The 16,617-nt window shown below is 39.6% G+C and overlaps 2 protein-coding genes and 1 long non-coding RNA gene across 4 annotated transcripts in view; 1 reads left to right on the top strand and 2 right to left on the bottom strand.

The window, feature by feature from the left end:
• Positions 1–16,617, top strand: part of LOC130135874 (protein FAR1-RELATED SEQUENCE 7-like) — a 90,686-nt gene that overhangs the window by 15,018 nt on the left and 59,051 nt on the right. The gene's annotated exons all lie outside the window — the stretch shown is intronic.
• Positions 2,937–16,617, bottom strand: part of LOC115667258 (putative disease resistance protein RGA4) — a 41,434-nt gene continuing 27,753 nt past the window's right edge. The window contains exons 4-6 of the mRNA XM_056305690.1: positions 5,954–6,692; positions 5,097–5,853; positions 2,937–3,029 (exon numbers count right to left, since the gene is read on the bottom strand). Of these exons, the coding sequence (XP_056161665.1) occupies positions 5,982–6,692 (711 nt within the window). The 3' untranslated portion in view covers positions 2,937–3,029; positions 5,097–5,853; positions 5,954–5,981. The remainder of the gene's footprint in view (positions 3,030–5,096; positions 5,854–5,953; positions 6,693–16,617) is intronic.
• LOC130135875 (uncharacterized) lies at positions 9,911–12,023 on the bottom strand. Its single transcript, XR_008815053.1, has 2 exons — positions 11,558–12,023; positions 9,911–10,310 (listed from the first exon to the last, which is right to left on the bottom strand). It is a non-coding gene; the product is annotated as an uncharacterized LOC130135875 (long non-coding RNA).

The raw sequence follows: 16,617 nt of genomic DNA, 5'->3' as shown, positions 1-16,617 counted from the left end.
ACCAAAAACAACAATAAGTACTTTCTATGCACTATTTTTTTATGGTAGCTTTTCTTGATCATCCGTGAAAGTTAAGGGTCTCCAATTGATACTCGGACAGAGCACAAAAGGGGACTGGTGTGGTCATTGTTATAGTACCTTTTCCTTGCTTCTCATTGTCATGGCCCACAAAGATTGAGCAACCATTGTTGGCAAGTCCCTGCATAACGGAATTCAAATAATTCAGGCATCATAACAAAATTTGAGTTCAATTTAATGGGCAATCTTCGAATTTGACTCGCAACTGGTATGCTTCTGAGCATTACCCTAGAAAATGTGTCGATGTTGGCTGTTTCATCCTTTCCTATCAACCTTCTCTCATTTCCTTCTTCGTAGGTGCTAATGCGCTCCTCGTGGCGAAGTGAGAGTTTGAGAATTGCCTGCTTTATCATTTCAAAGCCTCCATATCACTCATGCTTTTGGTACTTCAGAAATCACAGGGAAAAAACACTCTTAAATTCCTTCAATGAAAAGAAGTACTTGATCAAGTTCATGTTATTTATATGGTGTGAACCTATAGTTAGTGTGGCATCCTGCACCATTCTATTCACCCCGACAAGGAAGAGAATATTTTATCAACTTTGGGATAATATGTTGCGTAGATGGTGATAGTGAAGTCAACAACCTCCATTGACTTCGGATCTAACATGAGGAAAACACCAGCTTGCTCAATTATTCTATGCTATATAAGCAACATAAGCAATTAAGTATTGAAAACTGTAGGACATGTCTGTATGCATTTATTCTCTTTGCCGTTAATGGCATTCGCTTATTTTCTTGAGCAAGTAATTGTAATTTCACCTCAAGGATGTATCTCGAACACCATATATAATCTCCCGCTTGCATGATAGAAGCCGGTGTTGATGGCGACAATTCTGTGCTTTTTTTTCCGTAAAAACAGGCAAGATGGCAATATATTTTATTGTCGCCATTCATACCCTTAATTTGCTGCCCATATCAATGCCAGAACCTCCGATCCTGTCTCATAGTTAGACTCACGTCAAAACGTTGAACAAGATTTGCTAGTGTAGAAATTGAAAAACAAAAAAAAGTTGTCACTTGTTGAATGTGTATAAAACATATGCATATTTATTCTGATGGTAGATTGAAGAAAAATTCTAACTTCTAATCTCAGTACAGATTAGGCATTAGAACATACCAAATGTGATTTGCAACTATCATATCAGTGTAGGGTGTGACGTTCAAGTTGAGAAGACTCTGAAGCCTGTAATAGCAGTGTTCTCAAACTTCAAAGCATACACCCTGAACTTAGAAAAGCTCTTGGTGTTTCCACTCTTCTTCTGTTTTAGCAAGAGAGAAATCCATGTGTTTGCTGCCATGGGACTGGCGCTCTGTGATTCCTTTGTGATCCTCATCTGGCATTGTGTCGTTGGTGCCAAAATCTGCGCCATTTCTACCTAGTCTGAAAATTAAAGCAGTGTGAGTAATAGACATATCTATTGAACCAAAAATCCTGGAAGCTTACTCCCATGGGAGATAGTTCAAATGACAAGCTCTGTTTGTATGACTTGGCCTTCCGGTTTGCATGAGAAATTAGTTTTGAAAAGATAAAAATATGGGCTGGTACTTCGAAGAAAGGGTCTCTTTAGCAAGTGCTAGCGCCAAAAAGTAGAAAACCTCTTTTTGAAGACTATTTTCAAATAGGAAAAACTTACATTTTGAAGCATAAATAGCGAGTTTTATCAATTGCCCTAAGGACACTACCACATTCTCCTTTAAAAGTAAACTAAAAACAGTGGCATAACTGCACCTATCCTTTTAGAACCATTTCAAGGTTATTCTCAGGCCTCATTTCCAAAAGAGAGCTTGAGAACAAGTTAAAAAGTAAGGGCACTTACATAAGGAAGCATACTGTAGAGTGCAACAGTTTAAGAGATTAATGAAATTCCAACTTACCAAGGATCAATCAGCAAACATGTTATTATGATATTTCATTAGATCTAATGGATGATCAACTTGTGAATCTTGACAGTGCACCTAATTCTTTCCTCTCACAATCAAAGGGCAATCACATTGAAGTACTTTCTTCTTTCACAAACTTCGCATAATTGCAAATTACCCTTGCCAACGGCTTTGGCGAAAATATCCATCAGATATCGGCGTGGCAGAGTAAGACTACCGAACACAGCAATAATCAGTATGACCAATTGAAGTCATCGAACAAGAAAAATCTGAGCCAAGAGAAACCAATTCCACACGAGGTCCACAATATAGACTTAACATTGGTAGTGATTGATTTGGTCATCAAAAGAAACGACAACAATGACTACTGCTCTGTTCATTCATTCTACCTTGCACAGCACACATTTCTTTTGCAAACATTGTTTTGAACAAGAGATCAAGAACACGTCAATTGTCTACCAAACAAAATGAATAGGACAACCTTGCAGTGATCAAAATGGAGAAGTAATAGATTAGACTTCCAGTCCAATTGTCATAAGGCCTCTTCTAATTTCAAACATTTACTCAATTGTTTAAGATGGTGCTCAAAATTGGCAAAGGATTTACCTGAGAATCTCTGCAGAATGGCTGAACAGCAAGACAAGAATGTGCATTTCCCTTCTCTCTCTCTCTCCTCACCATTGCATTTCTCTTCAAACTCTTCACAGAGAGACCTCAGAAACTCTACTATAATGCAAAACAATTCGCAGCTTTTAGTTTACACAACATTGCTCTCAAACGCTAACAATAACATCGCTTCATGTATGAGAGTCCTCCAAGAATCATCGGATTGTGCAGGCAACTTCGCTCCTTGTGGAAATCAAATGAGCAGATTGCACAGCATATCTGCAGCATGAGTCACGAGCTAGATTCAATGAGCTCGGAGTTGGATGAGAAAGGGTATGAAATTTTTCTCTGTGTTTTTTCTCTCGCGCTTCTGGGAATAAAGTGATGTTCCCACGCACCCTAATCCCCAATCGAATCAAGCATCCAAGGGGATATTTCCAGGCCCCAAACCTTTCACCGATCTGTCCATATCCCCCCAAAATCGAATCAAGTATTGAAACACCATATTCCAAAAATCATTATTCATGTACAATTCTGAGAAAAAAACAAAGGTCCCACGTACCTTCAGTAAGGAAAATTAGGGCTCGATCTGCCATCATTCAATATCTATGAGGGGGATATGAGCGATCTTGTCCCAGTCCTCGCCTCCATCTCTCTTGCACCTCCTCTCCAATTCTGGGCAATTGTAGATTTTCAGGTGAGTAAGGGATGCAAGCCTTCGCATTCCTTCGGGTAATGACGTCAACGAGGGGCTATCGTGGATGTCAAGCCGTTGAAGTGATTGAAGGGCCTCGATCTGCTCTGGTAATGCCTTCAAATTGGAGCAACCCTCAATTTTGAGATGCTCGAGATTGCTGGCCTGTAGAAGCCATTGTGGGAGAGATGCTAGTTTGGGAAGGCTGTTGATCGACAAGGACCGAAAACTGTGATGGAGTCCTCCATGGAAATCCAAGATGAGGTTGTTGTTGCCGCCGCTCTCGTCTTTGCATAAATCCAGCTCCTTACAATCCTGAATATCGAGACGCTCGAGATTGCTGAGCTGGAGAAGCCACTGTGGGAGAGATGCTAGTTTTGGAAGGTTATAGAGATCCACGGAGCGGAGACTAAAGTTCCAAGATGTGGTTGTTGCCGCCGCTGCTTTCGTCGTAATTGGATAAATCCAGCACCTCAGAATCCGAAGAATCGAGATCCACCAGGATGGATTGATGTCATGTACCCAGCGGTGGTGGTGCTTTTGAGAGGGAAGTTAACCCAGGGCAACCCCTCGAATCATGTAGCATTGATAGATAACTTTATCAACTCTGTCCGCAGGATATGAGATATCTTGTAACAGTCGTCGCCTGCATCTTTGTGGCACCTCTCCTCCAATTTTGGGCAACCTGCGATTCTTCGGTGAGTACATAATAGTTCTAGTATTGTTCATCTTTTTGTGCACCACACTCAAAGGTTTTAGACATGAAAACATACCAAATGTATTATGCAATTATTGTATCGGTGTAGGTGTGACGTCCAAGTTGAAAAGACTCTCGAGCATGTACTAGTATTGTTCTCGGACTTCAAAGCATACGCCCTGAACTAAGAAAAGCTCTTGGCGTTTCCACTCTTCTTCTGTTTTAGCAAGAGAGAAATCCATGTGTTTCCTGTCATGGGACTGGCGGTCAGTGAGTTCTTTGTGATCCTTATCTGGCATTACATCGTCGGTGCAAAAATCTGTGCCATTTCTGCCTAGTCTGAAAAATAAGCCAATGTGAGTGACAGACATATCTACTGAAGCCAAAAAAAAAACCAGGGAGCTTAATCTCATGGAAGATAGTTCAAATGACGAGCTCTATTTGTATGACCTGGCCTTCTGGCACGCACGAGAGTTTAGTTTTGAAAAGATAAACGAATGGACTGGAATACTTCAAAGAAAGGGTCTCTTTAGCAAGTGCTAACACCTTTACCCTAAGCTTAATCTCATGAAACCGCATTTTGAAGACTAGTTTCAAGTGGGAAAAAATTGCATTTTTGAAGCATAAACAGCGACGTCAATTGCCATGAACAATTTTACACACACCGGTTTCGATAGAGGTATAAGCTTAGAGATCGGAAGGCATAGTGTTAGCCCACTTGAATTTGATTCTAGCCCAAAAATAGAGGGATAAACTGAGATGACAAAGTACCGCTCGTGAAATACAGAGCATGATGATCCAAACCAAAATGCTATTGAAATAGCAGCCACCGACCACACATCATAATAGTTTTCGAGCTGCGAGTCCAGTTTGAGGAGCCAAATCAGCAAACTCAGCTCATCTTCACCAGATCAAGCAATGAACCCAATCAAAAGATACAAAAACAAATTCATATGACGCCGAACAGAAGTAGTGAACTACGATCAGGAGCAAGGACAAAGCAAAGAAATTCTCTAGAGGCACCAACAATCCAAAATCAAAAAACTGTAAAAAGCATTAACGATGATGCTGAACTCAGTGGCATTGTATTCGAAAATTGTTCATGTAAAATCTGGGAAACAAGGTGCCCCCACATACCTTCAGTAAAGAAAATTAGGGCTCGATCTGCCACCATCCAAGTTGTATGTGGGGGATATGAGCGATCTTGTACCAGTCCTCTCCTCCATCTCTGTTGCACCTCTTCTTTAATTCTGGGCAATATGTGATTATTAGGTGAGTAAGGGATGCAAGCCTTCGCATTCCTTCGGGTAATGACGTCAACGAGGGGCAATCGTAGATGTAAAGCCGTTGAAGTGATTGAAGGGCATCGATCTGATCTGGTAATGCCTTCAAATTGAAGCAACCCCAAATTGTGAGATCCTCGAGATTGCTGGCCTGCAGAAGCCACTGTGGGAGAGATGCTAGTTTTGGAAGTTCAACGATTGCCACGGAGCGAAGACTGTGATGAAGTCCTCCATGGAAATCCAAGATGAGGTTGCGCTCTCGTCTTTGCATATATCCAGCTCATCACAACTATCGATACAGAGATCCTCGAGATTGCAGGCCTGTAGAAGCCACTGTGGGAGAGATGCTAGTTTTGGAAGTTCAACGATTGCCACGGAGCGGAGACTCTCCTTGTGGAAATCAAATGAGCAGATTGCACACCATATCTGTAGCATGAGTCACGAGCCAGATTCAATGAGCTCGGAGTTGGATGAGAAAGGGCATCAGAATTTTTTCTCTATGTTTTTTCTTTTGCGCTTCTGGGGAATAAAGCGATGTTCCCACGCACCCTAATCCCCAATCGAATCAAGCATCCAAGGGGATATGCCCAGGTCCCAAACCTTTCACCGATCTGGCCACATCCGCCCAAAATCGAATCAAGTATCGAAACACCATATTCCAAAAATCATTATTCATGTACAATTCTGGGGAAAAAAAAAGGTCCCACGTACCTTCAGTAAGGAAAATTAGGGGCTCGTTCTACCCTCGTCCAAGTCGTATGTCGGGGATATGAGCGATCTTGTCCCAGTCCTCGCCTCCATCTCTCTTGCACCTCCTCTCCAATTCTGGGCAATAGTAGATTCTCAGGTAAGTAAGGGATGCGAGCCTTCGCATTCCTTCGGGTAATGACGTCAGCGAGGGGCACTCGCCGATTGTGAGCCATTGAAGTGATTGAAGGGCCTCGATCTGCTCTGGTAATGCCTTCAAATTGGAGCAACGGAAAATTTCAAGACACTTGAGATTGCTGGCCTGTAAAAGCCACTGTGGGAGAGATGCTAGTTTGGGAAGGCCTTTGAGATCCACATTGCGGAGGCTCTGAAGTCCTCCATGGGAATCCAAGATGATGTTGCCGCCACTCTCGTCTTTGGATATATCCAGCTCCTCACAATCCTTTAATTTGAGGCGCTCGAGATTGCTGGCCTGTAGAAGCCACTGTGGGAGAGATGCTGTTTTGGGAAGGCGGGAGATCCGCACGGAGCGGAGACTGTGATGGAGTCCTCCATGGAAATCCAAGATGAGGTTGCCGCTCTCGTCTTTGCATAAATCTAGCTCCTTGCAACCCTTAATTTCGAGATGCTCGAGATTGCTGGCCTGTAGAAGCCACTGTGGGAGAGATGCTAGTTTTGGAAGTCCAATGAGAATCACGGAGCAGCGACTGTGATGGAGTCCTCCATGGAAATCCAAGATGAGTTTGTTGTTGTTGCCGTTTTCGTCTTTGCATAAATCCAGCTCCTCACAATGATCAATAGAGAGAAGCTCGAGATTGCTGAGCTGGAGAAGCCACTGTGGGAGAGATGCTAGTTTTGGGAGGCCCCAGATTTTCACGGAGCGGAGATTCTGAAGTCCTCCATGGGAATCCAAGATGAGGTGGTTGTTGTTGTTGCCGCCGCTGCTTTCGTCGTTTTTGGATAAATCCAGCTCCTCGGAATCCGAAGAATCGAGATCCACCAGGTTGGATTGGTGTCGCGTACCCAGTGGTGGTGGTGGTGCTTTTGAGAGAGAAGTTAACCCAGGACAATCCCAAATTAGAAGAGATTCAAGTGAGGTGAGGCTTTTCCAGCACTTCCCGGGCACATATTCTAGAGACTCCATCTCCTCGATTACCAGGCTCTTCAACTTATTAAGGCCAAATATGTTATTTATCAACGCTGGGTGGGCCCCATCCAGCCTTAATTCCTCAAGATGCGGAGCTAGTGGCACAGCTTTCAATTTCGTACACTTAGAGATCTCCAATTTCAATAGACTAGGAAATGATGTTGTTGAAGTGGATGAATCATCCGACACGATGTATTCCAATTCAGTTAGCTTCTGAATCTTTAAAGTCTTGAGGTGACGTAGTTGGCCTAGTAGAGGGAGACTTTTACATTTTCCACAAGAGAATATGCGTACCTCAACTAAATTGGGCAAGGAAGACACGAGATTATTCATCATCCAACTTGGAAAGCTCTCACCGTTATATCCATTGATCGTTAACTTCTGCAGATTTGAGTGCGGCTGCAATCTACCTAATAGAGCTTTATCTCTATCCACAATTGCGACATCATCGGTATTGAAATAACCCCATTCAAGTGCCAAAGATTCCAGAGACTGCTTCCATATCAAGTTCGCAGCCTTGGATTCTACTTCGGCATCTGTCACACTTCCCAAATTCTCAATTCTAAGGCTTCCCCGGATGTCATTAAGCCCATTTAGCTCCCCAAGTTCGCAAAAATCCTTAGCAAGACCTTTATCTTTGGGCAAAATGAAGCGTGTTAGCCTATGCAGAGAACTCAATTGCCCTAGTCCGCGTGGCAAATAACTAAGTTTCCGACAACCATCTATGTATAGATTTCGAAGGCTGACTAACTTCCTTATACCCCTTGGCAATTCTTCAAGGGCACAACCGCAGAGATTAAGTGTTTGCAAATTCTGCAATTTTGTAATGGAGTTAGGAAGCCTTTTGAGTGCTCTATTGTGAGAGAGGTCGAGATACGTAAGATGCTTCAACTTACAAATAGACTTTAACACCTTCTCGACATATGTGGTACGCAGATCCAAGACGCGCAACCTCTTGAACCTTTGAATGAGTTGGTGTAGATCTACTTCACTCATTGGTTCCATTTTCCTATCACTAACAACACACAGAAATGTTCTCAGTGCACTTGCTTGCACGCGTGTGATTTGAAATTCACCCTTCAAATTGAAAGTTGAACCATATGATATGTGACGAGTTCTTTCGGGTATGGATTTTTTGTCATCCCATGCCGCCCAACACTCAGTCCTTGCAACTGAGCAGGCTAGATCATGCATCAAATCATGCATCTTGCAAGTCTCCTCGTTCGTGTATGGATTTTTCTGAAAATCCTGAAAGAAGTTACTCCATAGTAGATCCTTGAAATATCCACAAGCAATGTCTTCTAAATGCTGACTTCTATTTGATTGCTGGATAAATCCTTCTGCCATCCAAAGATCGACCAAAGTCTGCTTCTTTATCTCATAATCTTTGGGAAACAATGAACAAAACGCGAAACATTGTTTCAAATGTGAAGGAAGATGGTCATAACTTAACCTAAGAACAGATTTTATGCCTTCTTCCCTTTGAGACACATCTGGGAGCTCATAATCTTTGAAATGCAACCATTCGGGTTTAGTTTTCTTAATGAATAGTACACTCCCAACAATTCGAACAACCAATGGAACCCCATAGCACTTTCTAGCTATATCTTCGCCGATAGTTAGCATTTCAGGATCTTGTATCTTCTCTTCTTTTCGACAAGCCATTTGCATTAACAAATCAAGAGATGCACTGTCAGATAAGCCCTTGAGAAAATGAGGTGGAGCAGTGCGGGTGATCTCCGCAACCAAAGGAAGGCGTGTGGTTATGAGGATCTTGCTTCCTCGAGCACCTCCCATCAATAAAGTTTCCAACTTTAGCCATGTTTCTCGTTCTGTAGTCCACACATCATCTAAAACTAAGAGATATCTCTTTCCATCAATTTTTGTCCTTAGTTCACTTTGCAATTGTTCAATCGCAACTTCAGTTAGTTCTTTGTTCTCTGCACAAGCTATGATATTTTTCACTATTTTATTCTTGTCAAAGTCATTGGAGACACAAACCCACAATTTCAAGTGAAAATGTTTACTAATCATCTCATCATTATAGACACATTGAGCAAGTGCCGTTTTTCCAAGTCCACCAATGCCAACTATCGGAAGGATGGAAACATTCTCATTCATGTTTGAATCCAATAAGAATTCTATGATCGTCTTCTTATCATCATCTCTCCCTCTAATATCTCCCTCACATATAAACGAATGTGTCTCTTCTCTCTTCCGCGACTCTCTCTCTACTCGCAAGTCCACGGGTCGCTCGGCCAATTGGAATCTCCTCCTACCAGCATTAATGGCTTCTATTCTCTCCCTCGCTGCTCTTATTTTGTAACTCATCTTCAGTTTAAAAGCAAGCTGATTTGAACTTGAGAAAAATGCCTTTACCTCCTTAATCATTGTGTTGTGGCCCCTCAATTCTCGTCGTGTAGCTTCTATATTGAATTCTTCAAGCACATCTTGCGCATCATAGAATGCTTCTTTCAATTTCTCAAGCCAATCTCGGATTAGGCGACTTTGGTGGGATTGCTCCTCTGCATCGTCCAATACGGCCCGAAGCATGGAGACAGTGTCCCCGAGCACCTCGAGTTCATGCTTGACGCCCCATAACTTTCCAAACTTATCTAGTGATTGAGTAACCAGATTAGCAATGATCTCTCCAGCAATGCTGATAACGACAACTTCCGCCATTTTGGTTCTCTCTCTTTGTTTGTCTTCTCTGTGCATCAGAAGATATTAATCCAGTTAGTTCGAAGGCTAGAGAATTCTAGGGAAAATTACGAAATTTAGGCACAAACCATTTTTACGGATTCCAACGAGCCTTACACTTTTCAATTTTATCAATATAGTCATAAATCTTTACATGAAATTTCAATATAGTCCTTCATACTAATTATCACCTGCAATTAGTGACGTGGCGGTCAACTCATCGTTGGCCATCCTACATGTTACCGTTGGCGATCCAACATGGACAAAACAACGCCGTCTTTTTACTTATTTATTTTTCTTTATGTTCTTTTCTTTCTTTTTTCTTTTCTTCACAACTGTTTATCATCTTCCATCTCACCATCGCTCGGCCAAAGCTCCTCCAGCGGTCCTCCATCGATGCCCACTACCGCCTAGACCTTCGGTGGCGTTCGTTGACCCATGATCAACCACCACTATTACCTTGCTCGTCCGATCTAATGGCTCAAGCTCCGCTACAGCATGGAGTTGCACATCCTATTCATACCTAATAATGATTAGCTGATGGATCTCTTAACTCCCCCTTCCACATTAGTTGCATGTTCAACATTTATGGATGCCAAGTTAATTTTATGTCATTTCATTTCTTTCTAATTCCTCCTTGTCCCACTAGGATTTCCGAAAGAAATTATGTGACTTGTAAGTATGTCAGTAACTAATAAATTTCATGTGATCAGTAACTTTCTACAAGAAATTCGACTTTCAGCTAATGAAAAAGTACTGACCTGTTTTCATGATTGCTAAAGTTTTATATAAAAGGTAACCTTTCTAGGTTGATTCTTATCGTCCCATATATATATATATAAAGACAAGTTTGAACAAAACTGATGGTTTCTGCGATGTAATAATAAATCTTATATAACATGTGGTCTGTAGCTTATTCACGGAATTAGTAAGTTTTTCCGTTAAAAAAATAATTACCGCCGACCCTGTTTAACAGAAAAATGTTAGGTATTGGCAAACAATAGTTAACCCTCCCACGTGGTCCAGAAAATGAAAATTAAAGTTCATTTTTCTCAGCAGATGCATATAAAAATTTCGCCTGAAGGGGGCTAAAGAACAAAGCCCAGCTTTTTTCTGATGATATGCCCATTTTCCTAGTTTCATCACATGCTTTCCATAGAAGACAGTGCACGTTCACGTGTATGCACAAATTGTTTACCAGAGACATCGAGTATTAAGTGTAATAAGATTTGAATCTTGAAAAGATGGAAAATTATTATAGTTGTCTGGGCAACTTCAACATCTGACTTCACGTGGTAAAGAAAATTTATCTTCATCAATCTCCGCTTTTGCCCGGATAAAAAAGAAAGAAAACATTGTGAATGAAGAAGTATGAAACCTTTTCTGTGCAAAAATGAAATTATATTTTGGTAGTGAAGTTCCATGCGCTGGGATAATAAAAGCAAGCTGATGAGGATGGTTTTCAACTTTAAATTTCCATACGTAGAAAGGTAAAACAGCTCTTGAAGCTGGCTAATCTTCCATTTTGAACTCTATTTAGAAATTTGGAAATCGGGACATGTTATATGTTTTCATGTGCCCAATTTGGAAAAGGCTAAATAGCCTAAATATGTAGATCTTGAGGGCCATGTTTACACCATATAAGTCAGATCTCTAAATCCAAATAAAACAAGTTGATAGTTTCCCTAAGCATTCTTTGCTTCATCAGGCTATTCATCTTCAGAAAGCTCACTGATTAGTTCCTATAAGAAAGAACGAACCTGGCTAATCGTGGGCTGATCGACAGCCGACCAACAAAGGCGAGGCCACAACCGGCCAGATCAAGAGAGTAGGACAGGAGACGGTGTTGGCAAGACCGAGAGAGAAAGAGAGAGAGAGAGAGAGATGAGATTGGGCAAGACTCCAGAAAGAGACAGAGATCAATGGCACCGCTGGGGAAAGTCAAGAGACTAAAGAGGCTAGCTATGAGAGTGAGAACTTAAAGAAAGTAGCAAGGGTCTTATATATAAAATATTTAGCATTGTTTTGAACTCTTCCAAACCAGATCTCCCAAAAACTGGTTCCCAGAATTTTTACATTAGAGCTGACCGGTTCTCGTGTGAACCAGTGTCGAATCGGCGAGTTCGGTTCGGTTCCGGATTGAACCGACCTAGTTGCTCACCCTTAAAAAAATGATACATTTGAGTTCTAACAATAAACAATATAAGGCTAATCTCTCAATCAGCGAAAGGGAAGGACCATCATAAAGTGTAGAGTTCCTTTTGTCTAACTAAATTAGATAGCCCATTATATGAAATGAAAAGCCAATCATACAAAATGATTGGTCAATTGAAATCCTTTAATATCACGTCTATTATCAAACATAATATTATTTATATTAGATGAGATTACAATGGAGATTTTTTATGCTACGTATTAAAAGTCAAATGTGAAAGACTTGTAGTAGTCATTATATTTCATAGAGGATGTGGTAGGAGAGGTAACTCTTCTTTGCAACTCCTCCGGCAGATGTAATTCTCCTTTTACCTTACCGACAATATGTTTCAGGACAATCACTTCAATTATGGTGGTGTTGCTATTCGTCCATGTATGGTGTCTCTCTGGTGCATTTCTTCTTTTCATACCTTTTGACTCTTTGTGTCGTTGTTTTGCTTTACAAAAACAAAAGAGTCACGGGAAGGTTCAGCGAAAGATCCTGACCAACCAGTCAACCCGCGGTTGGTGACAGTGATTCAACAGTTCCCACAAAAACAATACCAACCGATTGCTGAAGTTGCAGCCCAAAACCAACCTTGCCTATGCATTGTTCTCTAAAGTAAGCCTAACTTTTTGTCTGCAAGTGTTTGGCGTTGTTTAGTTCGCACAATTTACGTAATATATATAATTTTTTTTATAATTTTTGTCATGGTGGGAAAGTGAAAAAGTTGTGTGCGCTTATGCTGTACGAAGGCCCTCACTTTTCACATCTAAGTAAAAAGAAAGAACGACATGCATATACCAACTATTCAAATTAATAAAAGAAAAAAAAACCGAAAAAGTCGCACGCAACGAGTATTATACAAAGTCCTTGGCAAAAGTATCTTTAAGGTGGGGCCGAGGCCCAAGATCACAATTTAGGGTGGAGATTTTGTTGGCACATAGTGAATTTGGAGTAGACAGCGTGTGCAAAGACAGATCAGACGAGTTCGGTGGTGTACAAAGTCATACTGCTACACATAACTGAAATGGCCAGAAAGCAACTTAACTCCACCATGGTCACCTATTAACATCACTTTGCGCTTTTTTTTGTTTTTGTTTTTTTTTGCTTTGATTTTGTGCCGCTTCTGTCTCCTTCCTCCTCCCGTGGATTTTAGAGATAGGGAGACCAGGCGCTTTTGGGACTCCAGATAATAAAAATCAAATATTAATCGGTCAATTGTTACTCATTAACAGCCCACCCCCTCATTTATTACATAAAACTTAATATAGGCACCCACCTGATTTATTGTCCAAAAACCCTCTTAAAGATAATATAAGAGTACAATAATAATTGATAATACAAAATATTTAAATGACAAAAACCAATTACAAAACCAATGTATATATGTATATTCACGAAAGATTACATCCAATTTAATAGATAAGGTAAGCTGATGTATTATTATAAAAACAGTATCTTAGATTAAATGCAATGATTAAGTTTTTTTTTGCTTTATTTTAAAGTAATATGTCTAATTAATGTTACGAAAAGTGGTAAGGAATGAAGTTTTGTAATGATATAGCTCAACCATTAAGCTCCGTTCTAACTTGCTTTCTCTTTATCGCGTATATATACATAATACAAATACATAATTTGGTTTCACAAATGACACAATAAAGTAGAACAAAACAATGTAATCATGATGATCAGAGTTTTCTTTGGACTTGCTTTTTATGTTTTTTATAAAGGCAAAAACAAAAATTTTAAAACATTATTTAAATATTAAAAGATTTTGAAGAAATCATGCATTAATTTGACCGCCAAAAAAATGTAAAAACAAAATTAAAAAACATTATTTAAATATTAAAAGATTTTTAAGAAATCATGCATAAATTTGACCGCCAAAAAAAATGTAAAAACTTGTCCAAGACAAGATTAGATTCAAAATATATAGATAAAAATCTATTAACACAGCCCTTAGATATTTTGCCGAGGCTTGTGAGAGCGCAAAGGTTGAAATTTACTACAAGCGGTATTGCGGTCCTCCGATTTGGCGTCTCCTATTTCCTTACTTCTGCTTTCTCCCAAAGGCAACCATAAAAAAGGGTGAAAAAAAAACATATTTGGCGACCTTTGCAAAACAAAATGCAGAGAGTAAAATGCGTTAGGGCCGAGTGATTTCAGATTTCATATAGATTTTACTTGGAGATGTTGTTGGTACGTGGCGAAGCTGGATTAGACAACATCTTCAAATTACAGATAGGACGAGTATACTGGAGTTGGGTCCCACGGCTATTCACTGAGGCATAGTACTAGGGTCCATGTGTATGAAGCCGGACTTCCATATGAGGTTGACAGAAGACGAAATATAATAATTGCAACGTGACTAACATGGTCAAAAAGTAACTTAACTCGATCATAATTAACTATTAACCACACTTTTTCTTCTGTTTTTTTAACTTGGTTCAGCACCACGTCTATCTTCTCCCTCCTCATCTGCGTTTTTTTTTTTGGTCATCTCCTCTGCGTTTTAGAAGAGAGAAACCAGACGCTTTTGAAACTCTAGATACAAAAAAATCAAATGCTGATTTATTAATTGTCCCTCATTAATGGCCAATTACCCAATTAAATGATGATGGAGGATAAATGTATCGTACAAGTACAAATTTGAGATTGTTGGTATCATAAAAAATGTCTAGAGTAAATATATCACAATGCTCATAATTGGAGGTTTTTAATGGCTTTTCCCCTAGATCAAACGAGATGATTGAGCTTTATTCTACTTTATCGCTAGTAAAATGTCTAATTAATTTAAGAAAAGTGAGAGAACGGAGTTTTGTGATAATGTGACTTAGCCATTTGACTGCACTCTACCTAACTTTCCTATCATTGATAGATGTGTGTGTGTGTGTGTGTGTCTATATTGACACATAATAGCTGAATTTTCTTAGCTCTCGTTTGTTTGTGTTTCTTAAAACTCAAACACAATGTTTATTTTTATGTTAAAATTCAAAATATTATTCAAATACAAAATATGTACATAATTTGTCTTTACAAATAACACACAATAGAATAAAACGAAAGAAGGTAATCCTGATGATCAAAGTTAATGAAGTTTTCTTAGGACTTATTTGCTTTTTAAATTGGAAAGACTAAATTTTAAAATGTTATTTAAATATTAAAAGATTTTGAAAAAAATGCATAAATTCCATATCAAGATTTAACGGTTGTGAAAATTTGACAGGTTTCAAGCCAAAAAATAGAAGTGTAAAAACTTATTCAAGAATATAATAGATTAAATATATTATCTATGAACACAGCCGTTAGATACTTTGCTGAGGTTAGTGAGAGCGCAAAACTTGAAATTCACTTACTACATGTGGTAGCATTCTCCTCCGATTTGACGTGTTTATTTTTCCCCTTGTCCTTTTTTCCTTACTTGTCTTTTTTCCAAACGAAACCCTGAAAAGGTAAAGATCACGTGTTGTGTTGGTGATTCCATTGATTGGTACATCGACAATTTTATATTAGGCAACGTGTACCGACACATATAGGATAGGAACGGTGGACTTCGTTCCCACGACTATTCACCAAAGGCCTAACGAGCGGGGTCCACGCCTATGATGCCATACTGCCATCTACAATAAAAGACTGACAGAACAGGAAGCATAATAATTGTCATAGCCAAAAAGCAACTTAACTCGATCATGGTTAATTATTAACCATCATCTTGTTCTTTTGTTTTTGTTTTTGTTTTTTCTGTTCCGCATCTTCGTTCCTTCTGTGCGTTTTAGAGAGTGACCACGCACTTTTGAAACTCTAGAAATTAATAATTAAATTGTGACTTATTAATCTTCCTCATTGATAAATGAGCTTTCTTTTTAGTCGATTCCAACACGATGATACCAAAATTGTAAAGATGAATGGATGGGCTTCAGCAGCTGAGTAACATATGATCACGTTAATCCATTCTGGGTACTCCAAAACTAAACCATGACCATTAATCTCATTCCTCGTATTGGTCTTCCCATGTTGTTCTATAGTGTAATTGTCACCAGCTAATTTCCACACGAGAAAAGGGAAGTGACATGGTCTGTCTTTCAAGAGAAGGACAAAGTCTTAAACCAATCTCGCCACCTACCGACTATACCAAAAACATACACATTTGGGCTGAAAGCTCACACCAAAAGAATATAGCCCTATAATCCGCACATTGAAGCTTTGTATCCACCATTTTGTTTTTAAAGCTCTTTGCAAAGTTCGGCCATTCCAACTTGAGTTATACTATGTGAAACAGAGATCACCAGCTTGAAGCAAGAGCACGCAGCGTTTTCCACGCATCTATGGTGTGAAAATATGTTCCAAGTTCCAATCAGGTCACTTCAAGCTGCTGCAATTCAAGGTAAACATAACTTATGACAAGCGGCCGGTTAATGTTGTTGATTGAAGAGACAAGTGGTGACACGTCTCGTCGCTCTTTAGGTGAAGGTGCAATGACAAAATCACATCGAAAGAGAAGTGACTTGAGACTTGAGAAAGATACGAAACGAAACGAAATATCTACACTCATTCAAAGGTCTAGCAAATTTCGATGATGAAATTTTGTTAGGTGGTAGATTTTAATATTCCAAACCAAAAAGG

The sequence above is a fragment of the Syzygium oleosum genome, unplaced genomic scaffold (genome assembly GCF_021117445.2).
Source record: "Syzygium oleosum isolate NSW1041296 unplaced genomic scaffold, Sole_v2.1 Sole_v2.38, whole genome shotgun sequence".
NCBI lineage: Eukaryota > Viridiplantae > Streptophyta > Magnoliopsida > Myrtales > Myrtaceae > Syzygium > Syzygium oleosum.
The sequence above is the reverse complement of the archived record's forward strand: the minus strand, read 5'-3'. Positions and strand labels throughout refer to the sequence as shown.